The 27,905-nt window shown below is 40.5% G+C and overlaps 1 protein-coding gene across 6 annotated transcripts in view; it reads left to right on the forward strand.

Moving 5' to 3' along the window:
* LOC135214359 (diacylglycerol kinase theta-like) overlaps positions 1 to 27,905 on the forward strand; it is a 113,477-nt gene that overhangs the window by 51,717 nt on the left and 33,855 nt on the right. For all 6 annotated transcript variants that reach the window (XM_064248586.1, XM_064248585.1, XM_064248583.1 and 3 more), the window contains exons 2-5: positions 21,083 to 21,162; positions 22,876 to 22,978; positions 25,135 to 25,286; positions 26,919 to 27,069. In XM_064248586.1, the coding sequence (XP_064104656.1) occupies positions 21,083 to 21,162; positions 22,876 to 22,978; positions 25,135 to 25,286; positions 26,919 to 27,069 (486 nt within the window). The remainder of the gene's footprint in view (positions 1 to 21,082; positions 21,163 to 22,875; positions 22,979 to 25,134; positions 25,287 to 26,918; positions 27,070 to 27,905) is intronic.

Consider the following 27,905-nt stretch of genomic DNA (forward strand, 5'->3'; position numbering starts at 1 on the left):
AGGACTTTTATATATATATATTTTTTTTAGAACGGACAGGGCATTTTATATATACTTATAGATACTATACATATATATAAGTATGTATGATATGTGTTTGTGTGTCTGTGTGTGTGTGTGTGTGTGAGAGAGAGAGAGAGAGAGAGAGAAAGAAAAATTTAAGCGTCTCCATTTCCTCCCCTATGGACCTGATTCATCTCACGGATTGGAAAAACAAATGAAGGCCGTTTACACGGAACAGATGCCAAAATGGTACCTTACAATCATAGTCTCTAATGACTCCCGAATTCTAAACCTGCACCTGTGTTCCCAGAGCACTCCGAGAGAGAGAGAGAATGTTCCTCGCTCGTTAATTCTAACTCGAATGTTCAATGGCTGACCGTCATTTCAAATCCAAATCCTCTGGCGTTCAGTGACCCTCATTTGATTAAACTCTCTCTCTCTCTGCCTTGATCGCCAAACGGCGGAAGGAGAATGCGAAGAATTGGAACCACCCCCACCTACCCCCCCAATCCCCTACCCACCCCGCCTTTTGACAGACTCCTCCTGCTATGAAATTGTTGCGCATGTGTGACGTCATATCCTTAAATCTCGTTTCTGGTTGGGTGAGCGACGCTGGGCGCGTTCATCACATATTTACTCTGCTGACGTCACGGGTGCGTTTCACCGTGTGATGTGCTTAGAGGAACAACCTCTGGTCTCTTCTTCTTCTTTTTTCTGTGAGTGTGTGTGTGTGTGTGTGTGTGTGTGAGCGCGCGAGGGCAAACACGCATGTGAGTGTGTGTGTATGTGTGTGCCTGCGTGCGTGTATGTGTGTGTGTGCAGATGACATTTAACAGATAACCTTTGCCGTTGTTTCTATGCACTAAAGTCACTTGGCTCTTCATGTTCCTTTCTGTGAAAGCATGTTGGATTCTCTCTCTCTCTCTCTCTCTCTCTCTCTCTCTCTCTCTCTCTCTCTCTCTCTCTCTCAGAGATCCTATGCCATAGGAATGATATAGAAGCAGTGGATGGTTCTTGAGAAATATTCTCCTACGTCTGTAAAATTCAAATAACTCAAATTTATTGTGTTTGAAAATGTATTGGGAAATTTCGATTTCATTTCTCTTGAGTTGCCGACGCGGTATTTATGTTTTTATAGTTATAACCGAGTTAATTGTTTTGCATATGATATCTGTGTCGTGGTACCATACAGGATTATGGAGACTGCCTTTAGATCTTGTGTTACCTCACAGGGATTACCTCTGTGCCAACAGCCTCGCCACATAGGATTACGCTGCCACCAAGCCTCACGGTATAGATTACCTCTGGCCAACAGCTCCACAAAGCCATAGGATTACCTCTGGACCAACAGCCTCGCCAGCATAGGATTACCTCGGACCAACATGACAAAATCCAACTCCACTGCATAGGATTAACCTCTGGACCAACGCTCCGGCCTGCATAGGATACTCTGGGACACAGCCTCACTGCATAGGATTACCTCTGGACCAACATCCTCACGCGGCCTGGCCATAGGATTACCTCTGGACCAACATCCTCACTGCATAGGATTACCTCTGGACCAACATCCTCACTGCATAGGATTACCTCTGGACCAACATCCTCACTGCATAGGATTACCTCTGGACCAACATCCTCACAGCATAGGATTACCTCTGGACCAACATCCCACCATGACATCCAGGATTACCTCTGGACCAACATCCTCACGCATAGGATTACCTCTGGACCAACATCCACTGGCATAGGATTACCTCTGGACCAACAGCCTCACCGCATAGGATTACCTCTGGACCAACAGCCTCACCGCATAGGATTACCTCTGGACCAACAGCCTCACCGCATAGGATTACCTCTGGACCCAAACACCTAAGCATAGGATTTAACCTCGGACCAAACAGCCTCACGCATAGGATTACCTGGACCAACAGCCTCACAGCAAGGGATTACCTCTTGGACCAAACAGCTACAGCATAGGATTACCTCTGGACCAACATTCCTCATTGCCTGGATTTACCCTCTGGACCAACAAACCAGCCTCACCAAAAGGCCATAGGATACCTCTGGACCAACAGCCTCACCGCATAGGATTACCTCTGGACCAACAGCCTCACCGCATAGGATTACCTCTGGACCAACAGCCTCACCGCATAGGATTACCTCTGGACCAACAGCCTCACCGCATAGGATTACCTCTGGACCAACATCCTCACCGCATAGGCATAGGATTAACTCGGACAACATTCCTCACAGCATAGGATTACCTCTGGGACCAACATCCTCACCGATAGGATTACCTGGACAAACATCCTCCACGCATAGGATTTACATTGGACAAACATCCTCACCGCATAGGATTACCTCTGGACCAACATCCTCACGATAGGAGTACATATTGGACCAAACAATTACCTCAACAGCATAGGAATTACCTTGACCAACAAAGCCTCACGCATGGATTTTACCTCCTGGGATACATCCTCACAAAGCATAGGATTACCTCTGGACCAACAGCCTCACAGCATAGGATTACCTCTGGACCAACAGCCTCACAGCATAGGATTACCTCTGGACCAACAGCCTCACTGCATAGGATTACCTCTGGACCAACAGCCTCACAGCATAGGATTACCTCTGGACCAACAGCCTCACCGCATAGGATTACCTCTGGACCAACATCCTCACAGCAATGATTACATCTGGAACCAACAGCCTCACCAGCATTAGGATTACCTCTGGAACCAACAGCCTTTTTTTTTTTTTTTTTTTTTTTTTTTTTCACCGCATGGATTAACCTCTGGGCAATACAATACCCCAGCCTCACTGCATTAGGATTACCTCTGGACCACCGCCTCACAGCATAGGATTAACCTCTGAACCAACAGCCTGCCACAGCATCATGATTTACCTCTGGACCACCAGCCTCACAGCATAGGATTACCTCTGGGACCAACAGCCTCCACCGTATAGGTACCTCTGGACCAACAACAGCCTCACAGCATAAGGAATTACTCTGGGCCAACACCTCACTGCATAGGAATTACCTCTGACGCAACGCCTCGGCATAGGATTACCTCTGAGGTGTACTTCGGGAAATTGGGTCTAAATCCTTCAAAAGTGTAGCTTCATAATGCAGAAATAAGATGTTACTAGAAACGTCACGACGTTAGGATTATACTGGCGTACCTTTTGACATTTTTTTTTCTTTCTGTAAGCTGTTTGCGTTGTCAAAAACCAAACTTGCTTTGTCATTGTCGTGACAAATCTCGCGTTTACTAGAGGTGAAATATGTAGTGAGATGTCCGTAGATTTGAAGTACATAATAATAATATAATAATAATAATAATAATAATAATAATAATAATAAAATAATAATAATAATAATAATGATAATAATAATAATAATAATAATAATAATACTGTTAAAAAGAATGGCAGAAGTAGCGAGTTGATTTTATATAAAATCAACTCGCTTAATTCTGCCATTCTTTTTAACAGTATTTGCCTAAGAGAGGGTCTTCTACCTAAATAATAATAATAATAATAATAATAATAACATTGGAAGGAGACCCTCTTATTATTATTGTTTTAGTATTTTATTATATTTATTTGTATTATGCATACAAATATAAAAAATTGAACACGAATAAAAATAAGAGTAATGAAAGTATTAAAAGCAATGAGAATAGAAAGAATAAAGAATAATAATAATAATAATAATAATAATAATAATAATAATAATAATAATAATAATAAAAGAAATTTGGAAAACGATAATAATAATAATGATAATAATAATAATAACAAGAAACAGTTAAATCATGACGAAGCTTATTGATTGCGTTCCTTTCCTCTTCTCTCTCTCTCTCTCTCTCTCTCTCTCTCTCTCTCTCTTCTCTCTCTATATATATATATATATATATATATATATATATATATATAATATATATTTGTATATATATATATATATATATTTCCTTCCTTTCTTTCCTATCTGTTTTCCATGGCCCCCTCTCTCTCTCTCCTATCTGTTTCCTATTCCACCTTTCTCTCTCTCTCTCTCTCTCTCTATTTCCTATCTGTTTCCCATTCCACGTCGTTTCTGTCCCCTCTCTCCTCCCTCCTCCTCCTACCCCGAGTCAGGAAGAAGAGCTTTGGCAGCGCGTTTTTTTTTTTTTTTTTTGTCTTCTTTGGTTTTTTTTTTTTTTGTTTTTTTTTGTTTTTTTTTTTCCTTTTCTTCTTTGGGGTTGTTTTTTGTTCCTTTTTTTTTTTTTTTGTTTTTCTCTTTTTTTGGGGGGGTTGGGGGGTTGTCTGTTCTCCTCTCCATCCTCCTCCTACCTACCGCATCCAGGAAGAGGCTTTGGCAGGGGTTGGGGTTGGGGGGGGGGCGGGTGTAAGGGTAAGGTTCTCTCTCGGCCGCGCTCGCCAACTTAAATTACCAATCGATGGCAATAATATTGAAAGATCTGCGAAGATACAGAGCTGTCATAGAGTCATGGCTTCATTATAATCAAATAAGGAGACGCTCCGCCATTAACGACTTCGAGTTGCTCTTGCGGACACAAGGGCTAAATGACGGATGGCAGGTAGGTGCCTGGATGGGTGGCCGGGATTCTTGGGGGGTGGGGGAGTTGGAGATGCTAGGGGAAACGGAATGGAGGAAGAGGAGGGGCGAATGCTTTGATGGGGGGGTGTGGAGAACGAAGAGAATGCGATGGAGAGAGAGAGAGAGAGAGAGAGAGAGAGAGAGAGAGAGAGAGTACCATCGAGTAACATCTAGGATCGCATTTTTTCGCTTGATTTTATTGTCAATTTGTGGGACTGTTTTCAATTTATTTAATCATCTTGGAAGACTGTAGGACTACCAAGAGAGAGAGAGAGAGAGAGAGAGAGAGAGAGAGAGAGAGAGAGAGAGAGAGAGACAGTAAACCGAACTTCATCCTCTCTGTGTCTATGTCACAAGTCTTCAATCCCCCCCACAAACAGATAGAGAGAGAGAGAGAGAGAGAGAGAGAGAGAGAGAGAGAGAGAGAGAGAGAGAAAACTGAACTTCACAAGGTGTCACTGTGGGCAATCAGCTGCTGTGCTTCCTCTCAAAACATATGTCAGGTCAGAAGGTCAAAAGTGAAGGTGCCGAAAGGTCAGTTTGTACAAAGTTTTCGATTTTTTTTGTATCGTGGTCTTCGCCAATATGAGCTCTTTTCCCACCCGACATAAAGGTCTGTTTGCTACCGAAGGCTATTTATATATATACACACACACACCTGCTTGCTTGCATATAGGCCGGCCGTGCCTGTGCACGCATACACACACACACACGCACGTAAACGTGCTCGCTACCCTTACAGTTTGTTCGGGTTGCCCCAGGTCCCTCAGTGTGAGGCACCCCTGCTGTAATATGCGTTCGAATCTTTAATTAGCGAAGTTTAAGAATATGTGGTTCTGGTCCGTAGTTGGATGGGTGGCCACTATTCGATGTTAGGGACATTTGTTACTTATTATAGTTTCTTAGGAATCAGTAGTATAGGGCATGGGCCAGTAACCCGGTCCCAAAAATACTGGCTGTAGACTGATAGCAGTTTTTGGCCCTGTATTCTACATAGGAAAACGAATGTAATTATATATATATATATATATATATTATATATATATATATATATATATATATATATATATATATAATATATACATATATATATATATATAATATATATATATATATATATATATATATATATATATATATATATATATATACTATATATATACATATATATATATGTGTGTGTGTATGTATAATTTAAAGGGAAAAATAAATTTAAATATACATAAATAATAATGAGTGCTTATTATCATCTAAATTCAGAAATTGAAAATGGCTCCGAAAAATTGAGGTAAGATAAATTTTAAAGAGAGAGGGAGAGAGAGAGAAAGAAAGAGAGAGTTTTGCATTAAAATGTTTATCACAACCTTACGACGGTGAATATTTCTTTATAAGATTCATTACAAAATAAATGCGTCTGAGTGAGTCTACCAGCTCGTGCTCCCTCTTTCGATAACTGGATCTCATCTGTTTTTATTCATTAACTCGCAAATGTAAGTCTGTTCCTCCTTCGTATACAATTAGAAAGAACCTTCCCCCTAACCCAGGCAACGACGGAAGAACCACTACTGAAAAATCGTAGCCCAAAAACAAAATCGTAATTGCTCCTCTGCCATCGGCCTAGGCGTCACTAATATGTCGTCGACCGCAGCGCCATCTGCTAAAGAAAAAAAAAAAGGTCGTGCGTACGTCTAACCCCCATACAGCCATTGTGCTCGTTACTAAAAGCAAATTAATCAAGAGTGATTCCCCCTTCTTCCCTTTGAGCGCCCATACAACGATCAATTCAGCGTTTAAATTGGTACAAGCAAGGAGAAAAGGGACGGGTGGTTGGGGGGGTGTTGTGATAGCCTAGACGTGGCTCCCACATCCGCTACGCATCCCACCCTCCCTCCCTCCCACCGCCTCACCTCCATCCTACTACTTCTACCTGCATACCTCTCTCTCTCTCTCTTTTTCCTTCCCTCTCACCATCTCCTCCCTCACTCCCTCTCCCCGCCCCCCCCCTTCCCCCCCCCCCCCCCATCTCCCTGCTCTCCTCTCTCCACTTTCCTCGACACAATAATAATTTTGTTTTGTGTTGGAGTTCCCGCGTGCGAGAAGTCTGTCCAGGGTGATGACACTCACTAATTGAACATTCGCGCACTAAGAAATACTCTCTCTCTCTCTCTCTCTCTCTCTCTCTCTCTCTATGCTAAATATATAATAAGTGAGTTATGAAGCCAGTTTAATATGATTTAAACGTTGTTGATGAGAATGCCAACCATCAGACGCATGTCGAACTTCATTTGCTGCCATCGTCCGCTGTCCCTTAGCAGCGTAGTGATTATTGTACATCTGGCTTAATCTTGATCGTACCTTATTGTTTACAAAATTAGGGATTGTTACTTTTGCCAGTTTTTTCAACTTATGTCATTTCATCTGCATATCCGTGTTGCTTCGTCTGTCAAATAGGCCTAGCGTCTCCAAGACACGATTCCTTCCTATTTCATCTTTTCATTGTTATTTTTTTCATGACGACGTAACGGAACCAGTCTCTCCTGCCAACAGGGATTAAAGTTTAAAATTCATTTTTTTTCTGTCTCTGTTTTGTGTTGTTGGGATGTAGAGTAAAAGAGACAGTCAGCTACATATTACCTCGAGAATAGGAAATTATTACTCAAAGATCCTTGGGGGAGTTATTTATGGACTTTATTATGGAAAAATTCTGTTGTACATAATATAGTTGACATTCTGTTTCTATACGATTTTACGTGCTCTGCAGTGTATAGCCTGTAAATATTCTAATATCTGCACGCACGTATGATCATACGCGTCTTCAGTATATACTGTAGCATAGTGACTGTAGGAGAATATCGTCCAGTCAGGACATCTTAAACTCGAAGACTGGAAGGTGGCTGGAAACACTCGCTAGCAATCCACGCATAGAGCAGACCACCTTGGCCTTCTGACCGTCCGAACAATACCTGTTCCGATCTGACGCATCGCCGGCAAATTATCCCATCACCTTTCTTCTTCTTCTTCTTCTTCTTCTTCTTCTTCTTCTTCTTCTTCCTCGTCGTCATCATTATCACCATTATCATCAAGTTCCTCTCATGCCTCTTCTTCTTCTTATTCTTCTTTTTCTTCTTAAGCAGAATCAATAATCCTTCTGGGCCCTCTTCAGAATTAAGATGAAATGAAAAAAAAAAGAAGAAGAACCCGGTCATTCTATCTCTCTCACTCTCTACCCCCGGTCATTCTCTCTCTCTCTTCTCTCTCATTCTCTCTCTCTCATTCGCTGACTTGGTCATTTTTATTGAGTACCTTGACGTGGGAGGTGTGTGTGAGTGTGTGTGTGTGTCTATGCACGCACTGGCGCGTGCGCGCGCTCGTAGCATTCATGTCTTATCAGCGAAGGATTCACTGACATCTTGTTGTGGCTGCGTTCCTATATTCGTAGCAAGCTGAATTGCAGTCGTTGAGGACTTTTCTTGATGCCAGATGTTCCGTGGAGGGGAGGGGGGGGAGGAGGGAGGGGAGCTGGGGAGGGGGAGGGAAGGGGGAAGGGGGGGGGAGAAGGGGGCTTTTTGAGAGCAGGTCAAGAGCAAAACCCGGATGCTGCTGGGAGCTGCTGGGTCGCTTTCTACTCTCTCTCTTTCTCCCTCCCTCCCGCCTTCCCTCTCTCTCTCCTCTCCTACAACTTCCCGGGGAGGGTTGGTGGTGGTGTTGGAGGGGGGGTTAGGGGGGTTAATATTGGGTCGAGAGTGGGTCTCTCAGAAATCCCAAACCTATTTTGTAGTGGTGTGAGAATTAAATTGATTTTTAATTTTTAGGTGACAAATATATATATATATATATATATATATATATATATATATATATATATATATATATATATATATATATACCTTAGGCTCTTTGAAATGAGATTACATTAAAGCAGAAAAAATAAAAAATAGAAAAAAAATAACTGATTGGGAAGTAAGTACCTGATGGAGTCTAGCTGTGTCGTTGGCGAAACTTGGGCGCAGACCGCGTGCAATGAATCTCGATGAAGCCGTATGACTATAGTAGATTCATATCAACCGTGCATTTGATGTGTAGGCCAGTCCTTTAAGACGCTCCTGATTGGCTGTTGATAAGCCAATCACAGGGCTGGAAATTCTCAGTCTCTCGAGAGAGTTCACATGGGTGGGATCTATGTTCCACCTCTCCTGAGGTATACGTCTTTCAGGAGAGGTGGAACATACATCCTGCCTATGTGAACTCTCGAGAGAGACTGAGAGTTTCCAGCCCTGTGATTGGCTTACCCACAGTCAATCAGGAACGTCGTAAGGGACTGGCCTAGATGTCAAATACACGGTTGATGTGAATCTACTACAGTACTAGCAGCAATAGTGATAAATGGTATTTCTCTCAGCAACAGTTGCGATATTCCTTTCCATTTCCGCTCGTGGGACGGGTCCTATAATCACTCCCAGCTGAGTTGCCAAAATTTTGTTGATAGTTGATAGTCTCCATCCTTAGTAGATTAGACTGATGGTCGTCCAGCGCTAGATTGAGTTCGTCTATTAACTTATTATTATTATTATTAATATATATATATATATCTACGTTTGAAGGGAGTTATCCTGCACTCTAGAGTTAGTGAGTTCCACTCGTCTCTTTCCTCGCACTACGAGACTGCGGAATGACCGTCCCACCAATTTCTATTGTTTCAGATGACGTTGTGTTTTTGTTTGTTTGTTTTAGAGTGCCTGCGATGATACTTTAAAGTACGCAACTCTTACCTTAATTTTACTTACTCATTCAGTAATGTATATATATATATATATATATATATATATATATATATATATATATATATATTATATATATATATTCACTTTATATTACGTTCGTATGAACACCATACTCTTTGGAAGCTTGAATTTCAAGTCTGTGAATCTCAATAATAATAATAATAATAATAATAATAATCTAAGTAATAATAATATAAAGCAAAAGAAAACAAGGGAGGAACTCAACGAGAAATACAAAGTACAAGAGAGGGTGGGGACTAAACACACAATAGAAGATGTAAAAACAGAGGCTTAAGGCCAAAGCACGCAAGATCCAACGGTACATGAACAGGAATAAGGGATACCAACAGAACAAACTATTCGGAACCAACCAGAAAAGACTATACAGCCAACTAAGAGGGGAAGACAACCACCCAGAAATTCCTGAAGCCGAACCAAGTAAGAGACTCTGGGAAAACATATGGAGCAATCCGGTATCACACAACAAACATGCAACATGGCTCCAGGAAGTCAAGGAAGAAGCAAAGAGGAGAATAAAACAAAGATTCACAGACATCACTATCAGACACAGTCAGACACCAACTAAAGAAAATGCCAAACTGGAAAGCCCCAGGTCCCGATGAAGTCCATGGATACTGGCTCAAAAACTTCAAGGCCCTAACACCCACGAATAGCAGAACAACTCCAGCATGTATCTCAAATCACCAAGCACCCAAATGGATGACCACAGGAAGAACATCCTTAGTACAAAAAGACAAGAGTAAGGGAAATATAGCCAGTAATACAGGCCTATCACCTGCCTACCAATAATGTGGAAGTTACTAACAGGTATCATCAGTGAAAGGCTATACAACTACCTAGAGGAGACAAACACCATCCCCCACCAACAGAAAGGCTGCAGAAGGAAGTGTAGGGGCACAAAAGACCAGCTCCTGATAGACAAATGGTAATGAAGAACAGTAGGAGAAGGAAAACCAACCTAAGCATGGCATGGATAGACTATAAGAAAGCCTTCGACATGATACCACACACATGGCTAATAGAATGCCTGAAAATATATGGGGCAGAGGAAAATACCATCAGCTTCTCAAAAATACAAGCGAACTGGAATACAATACTTACAAGCTCAGGAATAAGACTAGCAGAGGTTAATATCAGGAGAGGGATCTTCCAGGGCGACTCACTGTCCCCACTACTCTTTGTAGTAGCCATGATTCCCATGACAAAAGTACTACAGAAGATGGATGCCGGGTACCAACTCAAGAAAAGAGGCAACAAAATCAACCATCTGATGTTCATGGACGACATCAAGCTGTATGGTAAGAGCATCAAGGAAATAGATACCCTAATCCAGACTGTAAGGATTGTATCTGGGGACATCAGGATGGAGTTTGGAATAGAAAAATGCGCCTTAGTCAACACTTACAAAAAGGCAAAGTAACGAGAACTGAAGGGATAAAGCTACCAGATGGGAGCAACATCAAACACATAGATGAGACAGGATACAAATACCTGGGAATAATGGAAGGAGGAGATATAAAACACCAAGAGATGAAGGACACGATCAGGAAAGAATATATGCAGAGACTCAAGGCGATACTCCAGTCAAAACTCAACGCCGGAAATATGATAAAAGCCATAAACACATGGGCAGTGCCAGTAATCAGATACAGCGCAGGAATAGTGGAATGGACGAAGGCAGAACTCCGCAGCATAGATCAGAAAACCAGGAAACAAAATGACAATACACAAAGCACTACACCCAAGAGCAAATACGGACAGACTATACATAACACGAAAGGAAGGAGGGAGAGGACTACTAAGTATAGAGGACTGCGTCAACATCGAAAACAGAGCGCTGGGGCAATATCTGAAAACCAGTGAAGACGAGTGGCTAAAGAGTGCATGGGAAGAAGGACTAATAAAAGTAGACGAAGACCCAGAAATATACAGAGACAGGAGAAAGACAGAAAGAACAGAGGACTGGCACAACAAACCAATGCACGGACAATACATGAGACAGACTAAAGAACTAGCCAGCGATGACAATTGGCAATGGCTACAGAGGGGAGAGCTAAAGAAGGAAACTGAAGGAATGATAAACAGCGGCACAAGATCAGGCCCTAAGAACCAGATATGTTCAAAGTACGATAGACGGAAATAACATCTCTCCCATATGTAGGAAGTGCAATACGAAAAAATGAAACCATAAACCACATAGCAAGTGAATGCCCGGCACTTGCACAGAACCAGTACAAAAAGAGGCATGATTCAGTGGCAAAAGCCCTCCACTGGAGCCTGTGCAAGAAACATCAGCTACCTTGCAGTAATAAGTGGTACGAGCACCAACCTGAAGGAGTGATAGAAAACGATGAGGCAAAGATCCTCTGGGACTATGGTATCAGAACGGATAGGGTGATACGTGCAAACAGACCAGACGTGACGTTGATTGACAAAGTCAAGAAGAAAGTATCACTCATTGATGTCGCAATACCATGGGACACCAGAGTTGAAGAGAAAGAGAGGGAAAAAATGGATAAGTATCAAGATCTGAAAATAGAAATAAGAAGGATATGGGATATGCCAGTGGAAATCGTACCATAATCATAGGAGCACTAGGCACGATCCCAAGATCCCTGAAAAGGAATCTAGAAAAACTAGAGGCTGAAGTAGCTCCAGGACTGATGCAGAAGAGTGTGATCCTAGAAACGGCACACATAGTAAGAAAAGTGATGGACTCCTAAGGAGGCAGGATGCAACCCGGAACCCACACTATAAATACCACCCAGTCGAATTGGAGGACTGTGATAGAGCAAAAAAAAAAAAAAAAAAAAAAAAAAAAAAAAAAAAAAAAAATAATAATAATAATAATAATAATAATAATAATAATAATAATAATAATAATAATAATAATAATAATAATAATAATAATAATAATAATAATAATAATAATAAGTGGCTCCAGGACTCTTGCATAGTGAGAAAAGTGATGGACTCCCAAGGAAGCAGGATGCAATCCGGAACCCCACATTAAGAAGAAAAAAATGAAAAAAAAAAAGTCGAATAGGATACCGTTATAAGAAAAAGATTAATAATAATATTGATTACAGAGGCGATTGCAATACATGATGATTTTCTGCATTCAGAAGTGGTCAATTTTAATAACATCATCAAGAGGAGAGAATCCGACATTTATTGATCACTTTCAACATATAAGAGTGCGTGTGACCTCTTTTACAGTTAGGCAGTTCCTTTACTCAGGCACTGGATTTTGGGAATGACTACTTTTAGGAACACCTTGTAATGTTCTGGAACTAGTGGCTGCGATTCCTTCTCCTGGACGATCTCTGCGTCATACTGCGACACAATATGGCATTGAACTTGGTGAAATGTTACATTTCCTTGATAAGAATTCAACATCTAATCTCAGAGATGCCTCTGACAAGTGTGGTATTCTTTATTTGAAGCGGACGTGTAGAGAAATGTTCCATTTTGGGAACATTCCTCACGCGCAACGAAAACATTATTGACAGCTGAATGAATTAGTTTCTACGCATCCTACGAAGGACAAAGTAGTAATGTCTCTCACATTTGTTCCCTGATAGGCTAGCATTTTGCAGCCTTTGTAACCTTATTATAATAGTCAATTAATAATTAAGCAAAGAAATGTTAATCTTAGGGTGTAGTTGCAATTTAACACTCATACAGAAGCGTGAAAAATCAACGCTACCTGAAGCCTGACCGAGAAACATGACAGAAAAAAATAATAATAGAAAAAGGAGCTGAGTTTGGAATACGTGATGCCACCGCTGAGAATGAAGTGAGAGGTTTGGAGAGTTGGAGGGGGCTGGGGGCGGGGGGAGGGACTTGGGGCGTGGGGGGATGGGGGGGCTCTAACTCTGAGAGGTGGCTTCGAGAGTCTTGGCTTCACTCAGAGATCAATGTCTTTTGTTATACTTGCTATGAAAAAAAAGGGTTGGAGGTTCAAAGGGAAAAGAATAAGAAAAAAGTGGAGAATCTTTTAAGCGCTCTCAAAAAAAAGAAAAAGAAAAAAAAGAAAGAAAAAAATACAGGTGGTGGGAAGGAAGAAAATGATAAAAAGAAGTAGAGTGAGAAACGGGAATAAGAGTTGGAGTAGATAGAGAATGCAGGAAGTGGGTGAAAAAAAAAAAACATGAAATACAAAACTAATGTTTTCAGCGCCTGCGACCCCTCCTATCTGCGACGCCAGTTTCTGTGTATAATCAATCCAAAACGAAAGACTAGTCTCATTAATTCAAATTCCGAAGGTATTTTAAACTATTGGTAGCTTCAGGCATCGGTTTTGTGATTGCATTAAAATCACAAACATTAGCTGACCAGTTTTTCGTGATTTTATTTCAGGCTGGTTCCTAGTTAGTAACACATCTGACTAGTCATTCGATCAGGCTGGTTCCTAGCTAGTAACGCCTCTGACTAATCATTCGATCAGGCTGGTTCATCAGTAGCCCATTACTCCTTCAGTCACTTGTATACCAGGATTTCATGTCATTATTATTATTATTATTATTATTATTATTATTATTATTATTATTATTATTATTATTATTATTATTATTATTATTATTATTATTACAATCCTTCTCTACTGAACTTAAGGCGCTGGTTTCTGTTCTACACCTTTCGTGAAAATAGACACTAGGCCTATGCAGTACTGTTATTTGCTACGTCGTAGGCCTAAATGTCAATAATGAAACATAGATGAAGATAGAGAAAAATGATTCACTGTCGACTTCGATTTTGCCTCTGTACAGAAAATATAATGGTTATTTTTGCTTAATTAACATCTGTAGTTACAGATTTTCCCCAGTTCATTAAAATCGATTTGATAAAGTTTGTGACAACTTTTACACCAATATATATAGGAAAAGATATGGTTATTTGGGGCCAAAGCTAAATTGTGACATCAATTTTGCCAGTTTAGGAAAGAATGTTGGCTCTACTTTGTGCAAAAGTAAAGTATAAAACATATTTTTTTTTTTACACTAGTACAGAAAAAAAAAGGTTTTTTACCATTTACCTCAAAGTTAAGATTGTTGCCTCCAGTTCTGCACCAAATTAGAAAATAGTTTGGCAGCAAGCGTGACCTTAATTTTGTACCAAATGTAGAAAAAATAGTTTTGCTTAATGACAAATAAACACGAGTGACCTGAATTTTGAACCAGTGCAGAAAAGAATATTTCCCACGTAGCGTAGAATTATCACCAGTGACATGACAACAATATGGAAGAACGAATTGGCCAGGTGGTGCAAATGCGATATTTGGAATTCTAATTTTGCACATAAACATAGAACAATGTTAACTAGTTTTCTGTAATTTTGCACAAATTTGTAAAAATGAAATATTGGATAGTTGGTGCAAGAGAAATGTGTGTAACCATAATTTTCGTATTAGTACAGAGAATAGTATTAGCTAGCTGGTGCGAAATTAAAAAAAAAAGTTGGAAGACATTAGCTCTCTCTCTCTCTCTCTCTCTCTCTCTCTCTCTCTCTCTCTCTCTCTCTCTCTCTCTCTCTCTCTCTATATATATATATATATATATATATATATATATATATATATATATATTTTTATATTTATATATATATATATATATATATATATATGTATACATATAGCTATATATATATATATATATATATATATATATATATATATATATATATAATGTATGTATATATATATATATATATATATATATATATATATTATATATATATATATATATATATAGGCCTGTGTATTTGTGTTATTATACATGTGAGCTCATACTGTGTGTTCATTCATGTATAGACTAATGAGGTATTCACGCAGAAGTTTATGACACTTAGATCTACATCACTCCATTATGAGAGAGAGAGAGAGAGAGAGAGAGAGAGAGAGAGAGAGAGAGAGAGAGAGAGAGAGAGAGAGAGAGAGAGAGAGACGACGACGCCAGGCAAGATGAAGCACATTTTACATAGACGGGGTTGAGATTCCACTCACCAGAAACAGAGAGTCTCCTGATGGTGATGTGTCTCTCTCTCTCATCTTTTGTGGGCCCGAAATGAGATACGATCTTGGCAACCAGCAGCAGCCAGCAAGTGTTGTGGTTGGGGGGGTAGGGGGGTGTTGTGTGTGGTGCTTTGTGGCGGGAGCAGAAACTGACATTAATAATATATACATGAAATGAAATCACGTCACCATCAGTCAGGAACGCAGAACAGATGTCATGCAGGGAAACAATGGTGCGGTTTGGTTACATTGTCCTCTGCGTAATTTAGGCAAAGACTTTGTTGTTTATTCGTTTTGTTTATAAAAAAAGATGGTTTGGCTACGTTACTTTCGAGGGAGATTAGTCAGGTTTGTGCCTAGTTTCTAGGAGAGAGAGAGAGAGAGAGAGAGAGAGAGAGAGAGAGAGAGAGAGAGAGAGGAGAACTCTGCTGCTTTTCGTTGGTGGGGCTAATAGACTTAAAACCGCCTCTTGCGCGTTCCTTTAAGCCAGTAAAACTCGCCTTGTACCGAATGCTATCGGGAGTAAAGATGTTATCCCACTTTAAACGAATGTTAATTACCGCATCTAGAAATAGATAAGTCTCTCTCTCTCTCTCTCTCTCTCTCTCTCTCTCTCTCTCTCTCTATACGTATATATAGATATATATACTCGCATATATCTCCGAGTCCCTAAAGATGAAGAGAATTCATCAATATACTATTTATCAACATGACAAGATTGAATAAAATAATAATAATAATAATAATAATAATAATAATAATAATAATAATAATAATAATAATAAGAAGAAGAAGAAGAAGAAGAAGAAGAAGAAGAAGAAGAATAAAAACAAAACTTGCAATATTGCCACATCACCGCTATTCAGTCACACCCTAGCAGCGTAGCAATGCACCTTCAGTGTTGCCACATCCGCGCAAAATCCATGAAACATCCCAATCCACCGCCGCCCATTCTCCGACAACACTCCCTCCTCTCTCTCTCTCTCTCTCCGGATATGTGACATATTTAGGTGTTTGTTCCACGCTTCTAATAGGGGGAAACAAAGCCATGACCAACTCAATTGCAACTTTACACCGCTGGCTAGCTCTCTCTCTCTCTCTCTCTCTCTCTCTCTCTCTCTCTCCTCTCTCTCTCTCTCTCTCTCTCTCTCGAAGTATGCAGTGGCATTTTGCATATTTATCTATTTATCTTGATTGCAGTTTACACATTAGCATACGTTGCTAACATATGTATAGTACATTCGTTATATATACGTATATATAGTACATGTATATGTATGTATATATATATATATATATATATATATATATATATATATATATATATATATATATATATATACATACATTCATTTTACCTTAAGATTCGCATGTAAACATTCATGTACTTCAGAAATCTCTCTCTCTCTCTCTCTCTCTCTCTCTCTCTCTCTCTCTCTCTCTCTCTCTCTCTCTTCAACGTGTGCTCTGCATATCTACCCATATTCCTCCATGTCAGAGGATATTTCGTATCGTGAGTTCCGCCCACGGAGACCATCATGGATAGTAGTATACTACTAGAATTCGGAGGCTCCGCCCTAGGCCTATGTCGAACTGAAATATATATACTACACCCTTTCGAAACTGCAAACCGGCGCCGTAATTCAACGCAGTTCTGGCGACTTAAAGTCAGCGTCCGCGGTTTTGCACACGTCCCTTCGCATTGGCCAATGATCAGATGCGGGCGTGATGCATCTCTCGTGTATAATATAAGACGCTGTTTGTCTCTCTCTCTCTCTCTCTCTCTCTCTCTCTCTCTCTCTCTCCCAGCGAATCGTATACTACAAGACAGCTTTCTCTTAGTCTCATCGTCGTCGTCCTGGGATCACCGATATCATTCCTTTTCGGGGCTGGCTGTCTGTCTTCTTTTTTCAACCCCCAACCCCACACACACCCCACACCTCTCCCAAAAAACCTTTGCCCCCCCCCAAACCCCTTCCACACGATGAATGAGGTTTTTCATGGCGAAGGTAAACAGCTATTGCCATACACCTGTCCTCCCATTATCCGCTCCGACATCTGTGGGCTTTCGGAGCATACTTGGTAAAGCTGCGCTGCCTCCTGCTTGCTCACGCCGCTTGATGGATGATGTTGTGATAGGGGGGAGGGGAGGGAAAGGGGAGGGGGGAGGGGGAAGAGGCTTTCGTTCGAGCAGAGACAGAAATGTGCGCCCTTTTTTTTCCCGAAGGACAGACGAACAACGCTCTCGGTACGTTGTTGGAGGGACTGATAGACAGAATGGCCGGTTGGGTGACTGCTTCTTCTAGGCCTATGCACGGTGTCAGGGAGCTTCTTGTGGTGGTGCGGTGGAGAGAGAGACGGTGATGCTGTGCAGGTCACACAGCATTGCTGTTAGACAGCAGCAGCAGCAGCTGACGGAAACGAAGGGAAATGATGTAGATACAATACTGGATAATGGCGTGCTTGAGATGAATGATGAGAGAGAGAGAGAGAGAGAGAGAGAGAGAGAGAGAGATAGTACTAAGAGGACACTAAAAGCAAAAACAAGAAGGAAGCAGAAGCAGGCGGCTTCATCTTTTTACAAACAGTCTTTTACGATGAATATACCCACCACCTTCCCCCTTCCCCCCGCCCCCCCAGTCGGTCTCCCCACCCACCACCCTCCCACCCCTCCACCCCTGTGTTTGCCTGGGTGTTTGTTGCACACATGACGAAGATGCACAAACGCAGATAAAGCGAACAGGAGGAGTTACAAGAGACGAGAAAGAATAGCTAAGGATCCAGCGACCTATGTTTGTTTCGTTCATCGATCGAACACTTTGGCCAGGCGAGTCCATTGCGAGCTGCGAGTGGGGGAGTTCACATCTGCTGCCCTCTCTCTCTCTCTCTCTCTCTCTCTCTCTCTCTCTCTCTCTCTGTGCCAATCGATTTATATCAAGACAGGAGATATCCGTATGCAAATATGCACATGGATTTTATATGTGCAATGTGTATGTATGTACGTGTTTGTATTAAATGGATATATTATAATTAGCAGTGCAAATATACAGCTGGTGTCGGTCTAGTATTATAATGCCCTCATAGCTAAACAACGTGCATATGCATAATTATGTCTACTTGTAGGGAATTCATGATATACGGGATCCACACGCGTTCATACACACACACACACACACACATATACCTATGTATGTACGTATATATATGTATGTATGCGTAGTGTTTATATTCCCCTCGAAGACCAACTTACCCATGTTTGTATGCTATGCATACTGACACATAGTAGACATCATCTGCCATCTTCACTGGCTCTTCTGACGAAGCAGGTGGACATCCCCGAGTGGCTCTGTGTTCCCAAAAAGCCAAGTGTCGTGTACACTCATACCTGTGTATCCAGATTTGTAGATTTTCGCTGGTTTGTGAGGTTTGTCACAGCTGTGAATATCTAGCCAGAAATCGACTGTTAATTATTCAGTCACAGATTTTAAGTAAATGTGTTCTGCTTTACCAGTTCTCTCCGTCCAGTTTGGCTTGTGGTTAACCTGTGGTTAATTATGGTATCACGATTGTCATCATTAATATTAGTAGAATGGACACTATATTCATAAAATATAGGCTAACCTTGTGGCCACCTCTCCACATATATCTCTACATTTCTCGCCTTTCTAGTTCACCTTCATATCTATGGTCTTTTCCCTTGGGTTTGCTTTACTTTACCGCTGCACTTCCATAAAGAGCTGGCTCAACGGTCCACAGATACTCCAAGTCTGTTCTTGTCTTTGACACACACACACACACACACACACTGTCGCCTTCGTTTACGTCCTTTGTATTAACTCTCAATTATCGCCTGCTTCTATACTTCCTCCGTCCGCGTTAATAGCTATTGCTCTATCTTCCTGGTATCTGTTACCTTCTCGTTCGTTTTCATCCTCATCTTTCTCCAGTTACAGCCACTTTCAACTTCTATCACCGGTTTCTCCTCCTTATCCCCAAACGACACCTGCATTATTTGTTCATCCAGTTAGAAAACCCTTGGCTGGTGTTCTCTCTCTTACTTCCCGTTTTCACTCCATCCATAAAGATATAAAAAAGCCACGGTGATAGGACTCACCCTTGTCTCAGATCAACTACCACACCAAACCTAGTCACTCCCTCGGCTACATATTCTAGCACATACATCGCCTCCATCAGAAATAGCTCGCAACAGCTTATGAGATACACCATACCCTTTTGTTTATTTTTATTTTGTTTTAGTTCCATGCACGTTGTTGCTTCAATCGCATTCCTTTCTCTCCCAAATGTCTCACATTTAAGGGTGCCTCAATCCCTTGGGGAACCTTTCCCCCCATCAGACATACCTTGCAAACACTGGTCAGCCTGATGTCTTTTCATTCATGTGTTTCTTAACTACCCTTTTTGGAGTAAGCCACAGACGGATTCATAAGCTCAAACTATATATATATATATATATATATATATATATATATATGTATATATATATATATATATATATATGAGAGAGAGAGAGAGAGAGAGAGAGAGAGAGAGAGAGATCAAATACACATTTGGTATTGGAATATACTACATACACGATCATTCATTGCTAAACAAGCCAAAATATCATTACCTTTATAATGTACATTGAGGAAGAGAGAGAGAGAGAGAGAGAGAGAGAGAGGAGAGAGAGAGAGAGAGAGAGAGGGAGGAAGGTGTGCTTGGGGGGGAGGGGTACGGGGTTGGGGGGTGGGGGTTGTCTTAATGGCGGAACGGTTCCTAGACGGGGAAGTCACAAATTGATGGAGGACTTGAGACTAGGGCGAGTGGACTTACCTTAGCCCTATGGCCTTTGGGCACTGGTTGTAAACGACGAGGAACATTGTAAAAGATGGGGGCATCACGGCAGTATATATCAAAAAGGGAAAAGAAAGGATAAAAGGGTAAATCACATCAGACAAAAAAAAAAAGTTGTGCGGGTGGGAGGAGAACTTGAAAGATAGGAAAACGAGAGAGTGGATAGGAAAAAAAAGGAGAAAGTTGACGAAAGGCAGATTAGGCAAAGAGAAGACGAGAGGAATAAACAGGGAGGGGATAGGAAAAAAAAAAAGAATAAATAGCGAGGAACGTACAGAGAACAACAGAAGGTAAAAAATAACCTTTTACGAAGGAAGAAAGAAAGAAAAATACTAAAAAAGCGAACTCGATAGACAGCAGGAGGCAGTAAAAAATGTAAAAAAAAAAATTATTCTGTCTATTTCTGATGACCTTAACTTCCATATATAGAGTTTATAAGCTATTGACGTCCATAAATCATAACTGAATAATCGAATGACATTTCCGAATGCTCTTAATTCAAAGCTGTATCTCTGTGAAATAATTATTGATTCTGCAAAAATGTAAAAAAAAAAATTATTCTGTCTATTTCTGATGACCTTAACTTCCATGTATAGAGTTTATAAGCTAATTGACGTCCATAAATCATAACTGAACAATCGAATGACGTTTCTGAATGCTCTTAATTCAAAGCTGTATCTCTGTGAAATAAATATCTATTCTGCAAAGAAAAATGCAGTCAATGAATCCATCATTTCGTCTGTACTTTGACAGAAGTTCCAATAATATTTCTAATTGTGCGTTCTATTTTCTTTCTCGTTCCAGTGTGCAACTTCGTTGTACATGACAAGTGTTTGAAAACTGTGGTGTCGCCATGTTCGACGGTTGCCCCTACTCTAGTCAAGGTGAGTTTGCGACTTGTTTGTTTGTTTTTTGTTTTTTTACACACACGTAGTATATTAAAACTTGATCACTTCCACAGGTGTATGCTGTGGCATACATGCATAGAATGACAGGTCCTTCATTTTCAACAGGTTGGTGTCTAACGGAGATTTTATTTATTTTATTTTATTTATTTATTCATACAGTGATCTCTTAAATGCTTGCTCTGCTGAATTTTGTAATAGACTCCCCACTACAAGTCTTGGACCTTATTGGGAAATGAACAATGGGTCTCAGTTCGAGTAGGGAAGAGGGTGAGGCTTGCACCCTCACTCCCTCAGTGAAGTGGTTATCAGGTCTTACTGTGACCCACTGCCCGTCAGCCCTCGTGTGGATTTTGATCACAGAGTCCTTATGGTAACTTGGAAGAAGAGTATCTAAAGATAATCAGCTGAATGTCATTTGCATGAGAAACGATACCTGATAATACGAGAAACAATACCCGGCCATGCGAAAAACATCACCTAACGATGATATAAAATAGAACCAAGTTTCTGCATGAGAAACAGCACAGCCCACACGTCCACTCACGCCCTCCCTAAGGGCGCCGTGCACCGGACAAGCCAAATCAACTCCTCTGAGGTCCCGTTTGTCCCAGAAGAGACAGGAGGCCTTGTTCCATTCGCCCAAAAGTTGTGACGGGGAACCTCACTGGGACCCCTGTCGAGGTCATTGATAAATACGACGGCCGACATCAACAGGTGTCATGTTCACGTCGCAACTTAAGTTGCTGAGTATGATTCTCTCTCTCTCTCTCTCTCTCTCTCTCTCTCTCTCTCTCTCTCTCTCTCTCTCTCTCATCCCCTCTTCCCCATACAGGAGTGTTGACATGGGTCTAAGGACTTGAAGTATGAGGTCACTGAGAATGTCTTCCAGACCGAAATCTTGTGGAAAAATTGGCACCTGGGAATTCTTGCTTGGTTGGAATGTGGAATGGGAATATCCTGCATAGAATGAACGTGACAAATGTAGTAGGACTATTTTGAGAACCACATGCTGGGGGTGTAAGGGTGGGTATGGGGCTTAATCTCTGGTGACAAATGTAGTAGGACTGTTTTGAGAACCACACGCTGGGGGTGTAAGGGTGGGTTTGGGGTTTGTTCTCTGGATATTTGTATATATTTGATTTTAATGTGCTAATGTATACATGGGTACATTTTGTAAATAAATAACTACATAAAACTGTAAATGATATTGATATTCTTGCATGTTCTATTCTTAGCTATTCATACCTAAAGCATGTAACAAACTAAATTATAGTATACTGTCAACAAATAGAAATTAAGTGGATTTGAGCAAAGGAGGTATGGAACCATATTGGGCACTTCAGAACGCCTGCACTAAGAAATCAGGAAAAACACAACATTAGTTGTGTTGTTGTGAAATATGGGTTGTAAAGTGCGTAGAGTTTCTTAGAATTTCCCAAGGTTTTGCGTTTTCATCTCTTACAACTTTTTGTGTAAACTGTGTTAATTTACCATAAGGTTCAGCCTTAATTGACCGTATTAGTTGCAATACGAATTTACATAAATCAACGAATTATTGTTTGGATTGCTTGTCAGCAGAGTAGCTTGATTATAGGCCTATTCATAGCTTGCATTGGCCGTGACCATACTGATCACGGTGTGAGACACAATTGTTTAGTCTTTTATATATTCTTCGTCTTCCTTCCACAGACCCCGGTTGCGCACTGCTGGTCGGAGCCTGCGCACCACCGTCGGAGGCATTGCAATGTCTGTCGCAAGAAACTAGACGATACATACGCCATACGATGCGAAGGTAAGATTGACTTGGTGTTTTTATTATTAGCGAGAAGAGCAATGAATTTAGATGGTAATTCAGGGTTACCCAGCAATACTGGTGCTATATGATATCTGCCATTGTTCCATCTATAATATAATCCCAGGCAATAGTCGTGGAATGGAACGGAACAAGAAGATGGCCCACAAATGGACCGAATGACGGTCCACAGGGGGCCCCCTTCAGAAATATAAACCAAGACGACAATGATCAACTTTAGATTTTAAGAAAGACGTTCAGGCTGGATCTACAGATCTTTCTTCTAATAGGAACCAGTCTGCCTCTCATTTCCTACGTCTTCAGAATTTATCTCAGTCATTTATCTATATTTATCTATTTTTCTATCGTTTTAATTGGTTTTTTCTTTCTTATAACTGATTTCTTTTTTCTTTATTTCCTGTTTTTTTCTTTTTTAATAATAATAATAATCATAATAATAATAATAATAATAATAATAATAATTAATAATAATAATAATAATAATAAATAATAATAATAATAAATAATTAATAATAATAATAATAATAATAATAATGGGAACAGTTTTCCGTGTCGAAAATGAAGACAATGGTTGCAGGTCCACAATAATATAGGATGTGAGTATATGGTCTTTAATGGATATTAAAAGCTTTCGAAATTTGTACTAGGTTCATCTTGACTGAAGGTGAACCTAGTACAAGGTTCGAAAGCTTTTCATATCCATTAAAGACCATATACTCACATGCTATATTATTGTGGACCTGCAACCAATAATAATAATAATAATTATAATGATAAAACTCCTTTTCCCATCTATCTATCTCTTGTCTTTAATCTTAGTTTCCCCTTCCTTGACCCATACTTAAGGGCATTAGTTATTGGAAAAAAAAAATAATAAATAAATAAATACTAGAAAGACCGTCTGGCGCGGAAAGCTCGGCCAGAAGTCAGTCAAGATGGTTCCCAGCGCGGGAGAAATCAGTCACCTCGTTCCAAAGCTGTCCTCCTCCACCCCGTTCCAGCCGCCTGGAATTCCACGATTCCGCCGCGTCCCCAGGCTTGCCAATATTATTAACTGTTGCATTACTATTTCGAGCGAGAGTTGGCACTGGCGAACGCCAATGTGGGCGCTTGGAACTGCCTCAAATTTCACTCGCTCTGATTTTGTCTTTCAGCGAAAATGAAAAAAAAAATGTACATTTCCTGAGGTACTTTTCGTTTTGAACAACTGTTAGCAATTATTATTATTATTGTTATTATTATTATTATTATTATTATTATTATTATTATTATTATTATTATTATTATTATTATTAATTAATTATATCATTATTATTATTATTATTATGGTGAAGAAATCTACAGTGGTGTAGAAATGTAAATAAATATTTTATTTTTATTATATTTCATTTCTAAAATGTACATATACATGCATACCACTTTGAATTTCTAAACCTTTATTATTATTATTATTATTATTATTATTATTATTATTATTATTATTATTATTATTATTATTATTATGGTGGAGAAATCTACAGTGGTGTAGAAATGTAAATATAAATTTTTTCTTGATTTTATTTTACTTTATTTCTAAATTGTACATTTACATAAACAACACTGAATTTCTAAACCCTTATTATTATTATTATTATTATTATTATTATTATTATTATTATTATTATTATTATTATTATTATTATTATTATTATTATTATTATAGTCAATGTTCAGCTTGCATTTTGCGTTCTGTTAGGTCTGACAATTCCTCTTTCAGTTTCCTGAATATGCCCCGATGCCATTTCTCATGTAATATATTATCTTAATATTAATATATTATCTTTATATCTGATATTATCTTTAATGTACTATCTGTAATCATCATCTATTTTCCTGTAGAAGATTTCAATACCAGCAAGATAAATTAACTTTTCCAATAGGTCCTCTTTTCAATGAAAACTTAAAAAAAAAATTATTCTCATAGAAAATCCAACCTCTCTAACTGTGTGACTTCTTTAGCTCCTCGTACTTCTCGTCCAGTTTCTTGGCGTTTCCATCTTCCTCAGTACTCGGTTTGGCAGCCTTAAATTTCGCAAAGCGAAACGTCGATTCTCAAGTTATTTGCCGCAGCCTAATGCGTCCCATCTCTCTTCCAGTCTGCGAATATTACGTGCACGTGGAGTGCGGCGACTTCACGGTGGCCAATTGCAAAGACTGCGCGACCTTCGTGCCGGAGAAGAGCCACCAGAAAGTCGTGCAACTGCACCACTGGCGGGAGGGAAACCTCCCACCCAACTCCAAATGTGTGGTGAGTAGAGTGTCTCGTTTGTGGGTGAAAGTGTCTTCGGAAGAGGTAGGTTTAGACTCTTAAACAGGTGGTGGTTATGTCTCGCGTTGCCATACCATGGATGAACCCTCTCTCTGAGAGAGAGAGAGAGAGAGAGAGAGAGAGAGAGAGAGAGACTCTCTTTCCTTGCCGTGGTCGCGCCATCAATCAAGGCTTTTTCTAGCTCATCCTCTTTTCCTACCATCTCGAAGCAATCCGGTCCACCCTCTCATCCAGATTAACCATTCTACCATAATATATATTCCCACATATCTTACCTACAGTTCCTGCAACACACATAATGCACAAGACATTTCTTTTCCACAGCTCAAGCTCCTCCTACGCCTTTTATTCAGCGACCACACCTCACTTCCGTGAAGGAGAGTTGGCTAAACAGACTCTCCATGTCTCTTCTTTACATACAAGATATGTGACACAGGGAATAAACTGCCACCAGATGTTGTAAACAACAGTGTGGAAGAGTTTAAAAGAAAGCTAGACAAAATCATTAGGACACTGTGAATGAACAGTAAACCCTGCTCTTAGAGATAAGTAAGCACACGATGCCTCCTCTTAGGATGGACTAACAGGTCTTTGAGACATCCTAGTCCTTATAACTCCCAGTCTTCTGCTGACAGACCTACCACATTTTTTTTCTGTGGTCCGTTCTGTGACTTACCACGAATTCTCTCATCCCATCATCAATTATTGTATTTAGTTATTATACCCCAGCAACGAGAGAGAGAGAGAGAGAGAGAGAGAGAGAGAGAGAGAGAAGATAGATTGCCAGGGGGTTTATGGACGACTGATTCTGCATTAACGCCAGCAAATTCGCCTCTGTCACAGCCAGGGACACCATGCAAACAAGCTCCCCCTTTATCTTTTAATACGTCGACGAATTTAGCGATGGGGGAATCCCTCTCTCTCTCTCTCTCTCTCATTGCCATTCATATATTTAGTGTGTATTCGGTACTGGGTCATCTTGAAATCGACGGACGGGAGAGGGGCGCGCTCTCCGTGACGTCGTGTTAAGTAGCATCGATGGTGATGTATGAGGAAAAGTACTGACTGTTTATTATTGTTTTCGTTCCGCTGGGGCGTGAATCTCTCTCTGGCCTGATATTGTTGGGATTATTGGATCCCGTTTTCTTTAAATATGTACGCAGGTTTAAGTATAAATGATTTTTAATTTCTATTAATGGGGAATGATACAAATTGAAAATGGTGAAGATAATGGGTCCTATTGTCTTGAAATCTGTAAGCAGGTTGAAGTATGTGTTTTTCTTAATAACTTAGAAGATTTTTTGACTTAGAAGTGACCGAAAGAAATGTGTCCCGTTTTCGTTGAATCAGCAAAAAAATTAAAACTGGTTGTTGATATATAAATTACCTTTAATGCTCACTGGCAGCCCAGATGTAATAACAATGATAATAATGATAGTAGAAATAATAAATACAATAGTTTAATTATTGACCTGTTCTGCTGACCTGCGTCTTGGTTCACGCATTCAGGTTGACAAGAAGACTTAGCTGGACTGATTAAAAGTAATGATAGCTTATTAATTGACCTGTTTTACTGACCTGCCTCTTGTCTCACTCCTTCCACTCTTGCAGGTTGACAAGAAGACCTGCTGGACGGGAGAATGTCTGGCAGGAATGAGGTGCGAGTGGTGTGGGTACACAGTACATGCCATGTGCGCCGAGAAGGTGCCCCTGGACTGCACCTTCGGGCTCCTGGAGCCAATTATGCTACCACCTGCCTCAGGTAAGAAGGAACAGGGGGGAGGAGTAGATGGAGGAGGGGCTTAACTATAGATTCTCTTTCATTTACCTACAGGAGGAGGAGGAGGAGGAGGAGGAGGAGTAGATGGAGCGGCTTAACTATATATTCTCTTTGCTCATTTACCTACAGGAGGAGGAGGGAGGAGGAGGGTGGAGGAGGAGGAGGAGGGGCTTAGCTATAGATTCTCTTGCTCTTACCTACAGGAGGAGGAGGAGGAGGAGGAGGAGGAGGAGGAGGAGGGGCTTAGCTATAGATTCTCTTTGCTCATTTACCTACAGGAGGAGGAGGAGGAGGAGGAGGAGGAGGGGCTTAGCTATAGATTCTCTTTGCTCATTTTTTTTTTACTACAGGAGGAGGAGGAGAGGAGGGGAGGAGGAGGAGGAGGAGGAGGAGGAGGAGGGGAATTAGCTATAGATTCTCTTTGCTCATTTTACTACAGAGGAGGAGGAGGAGGAGGAGGAGGAGGAGGAGGAGGAGGAGGAGGAGGAGAGGAGGAGGAGGGGGGGGCATAGCTATAGATTCTCTTTGCTCATTTACCTACAGGAGGAGGAGGAGGAGGAGGAGGAGGAGGAGGAGGAGGAGGGGCTTAGCTATAGATTCTCTTTGCTCATTTACCTACAGGAGGAGGAGGAGGAGGAGGAGGAGGAGTAGATGGAGTAGGAGCTTAGCTATGGATATTCTTTGCTCATTTACCTACAGGAGGAGTAGATGGAGTAGGAGCTTAGCTATAGATTCTCTTTGCTCATTTACCTACAGGAGGAGTAGATGCAGGAGGGGCTTAGCTATGGATTCTCTTTGCTCATTTACCTACAGGAGGA

The sequence above is a fragment of the Macrobrachium nipponense genome, chromosome 45 (assembly GCF_015104395.2).
Source record: "Macrobrachium nipponense isolate FS-2020 chromosome 45, ASM1510439v2, whole genome shotgun sequence".
Classification (NCBI taxonomy): domain Eukaryota; kingdom Metazoa; phylum Arthropoda; class Malacostraca; order Decapoda; family Palaemonidae; genus Macrobrachium; species Macrobrachium nipponense.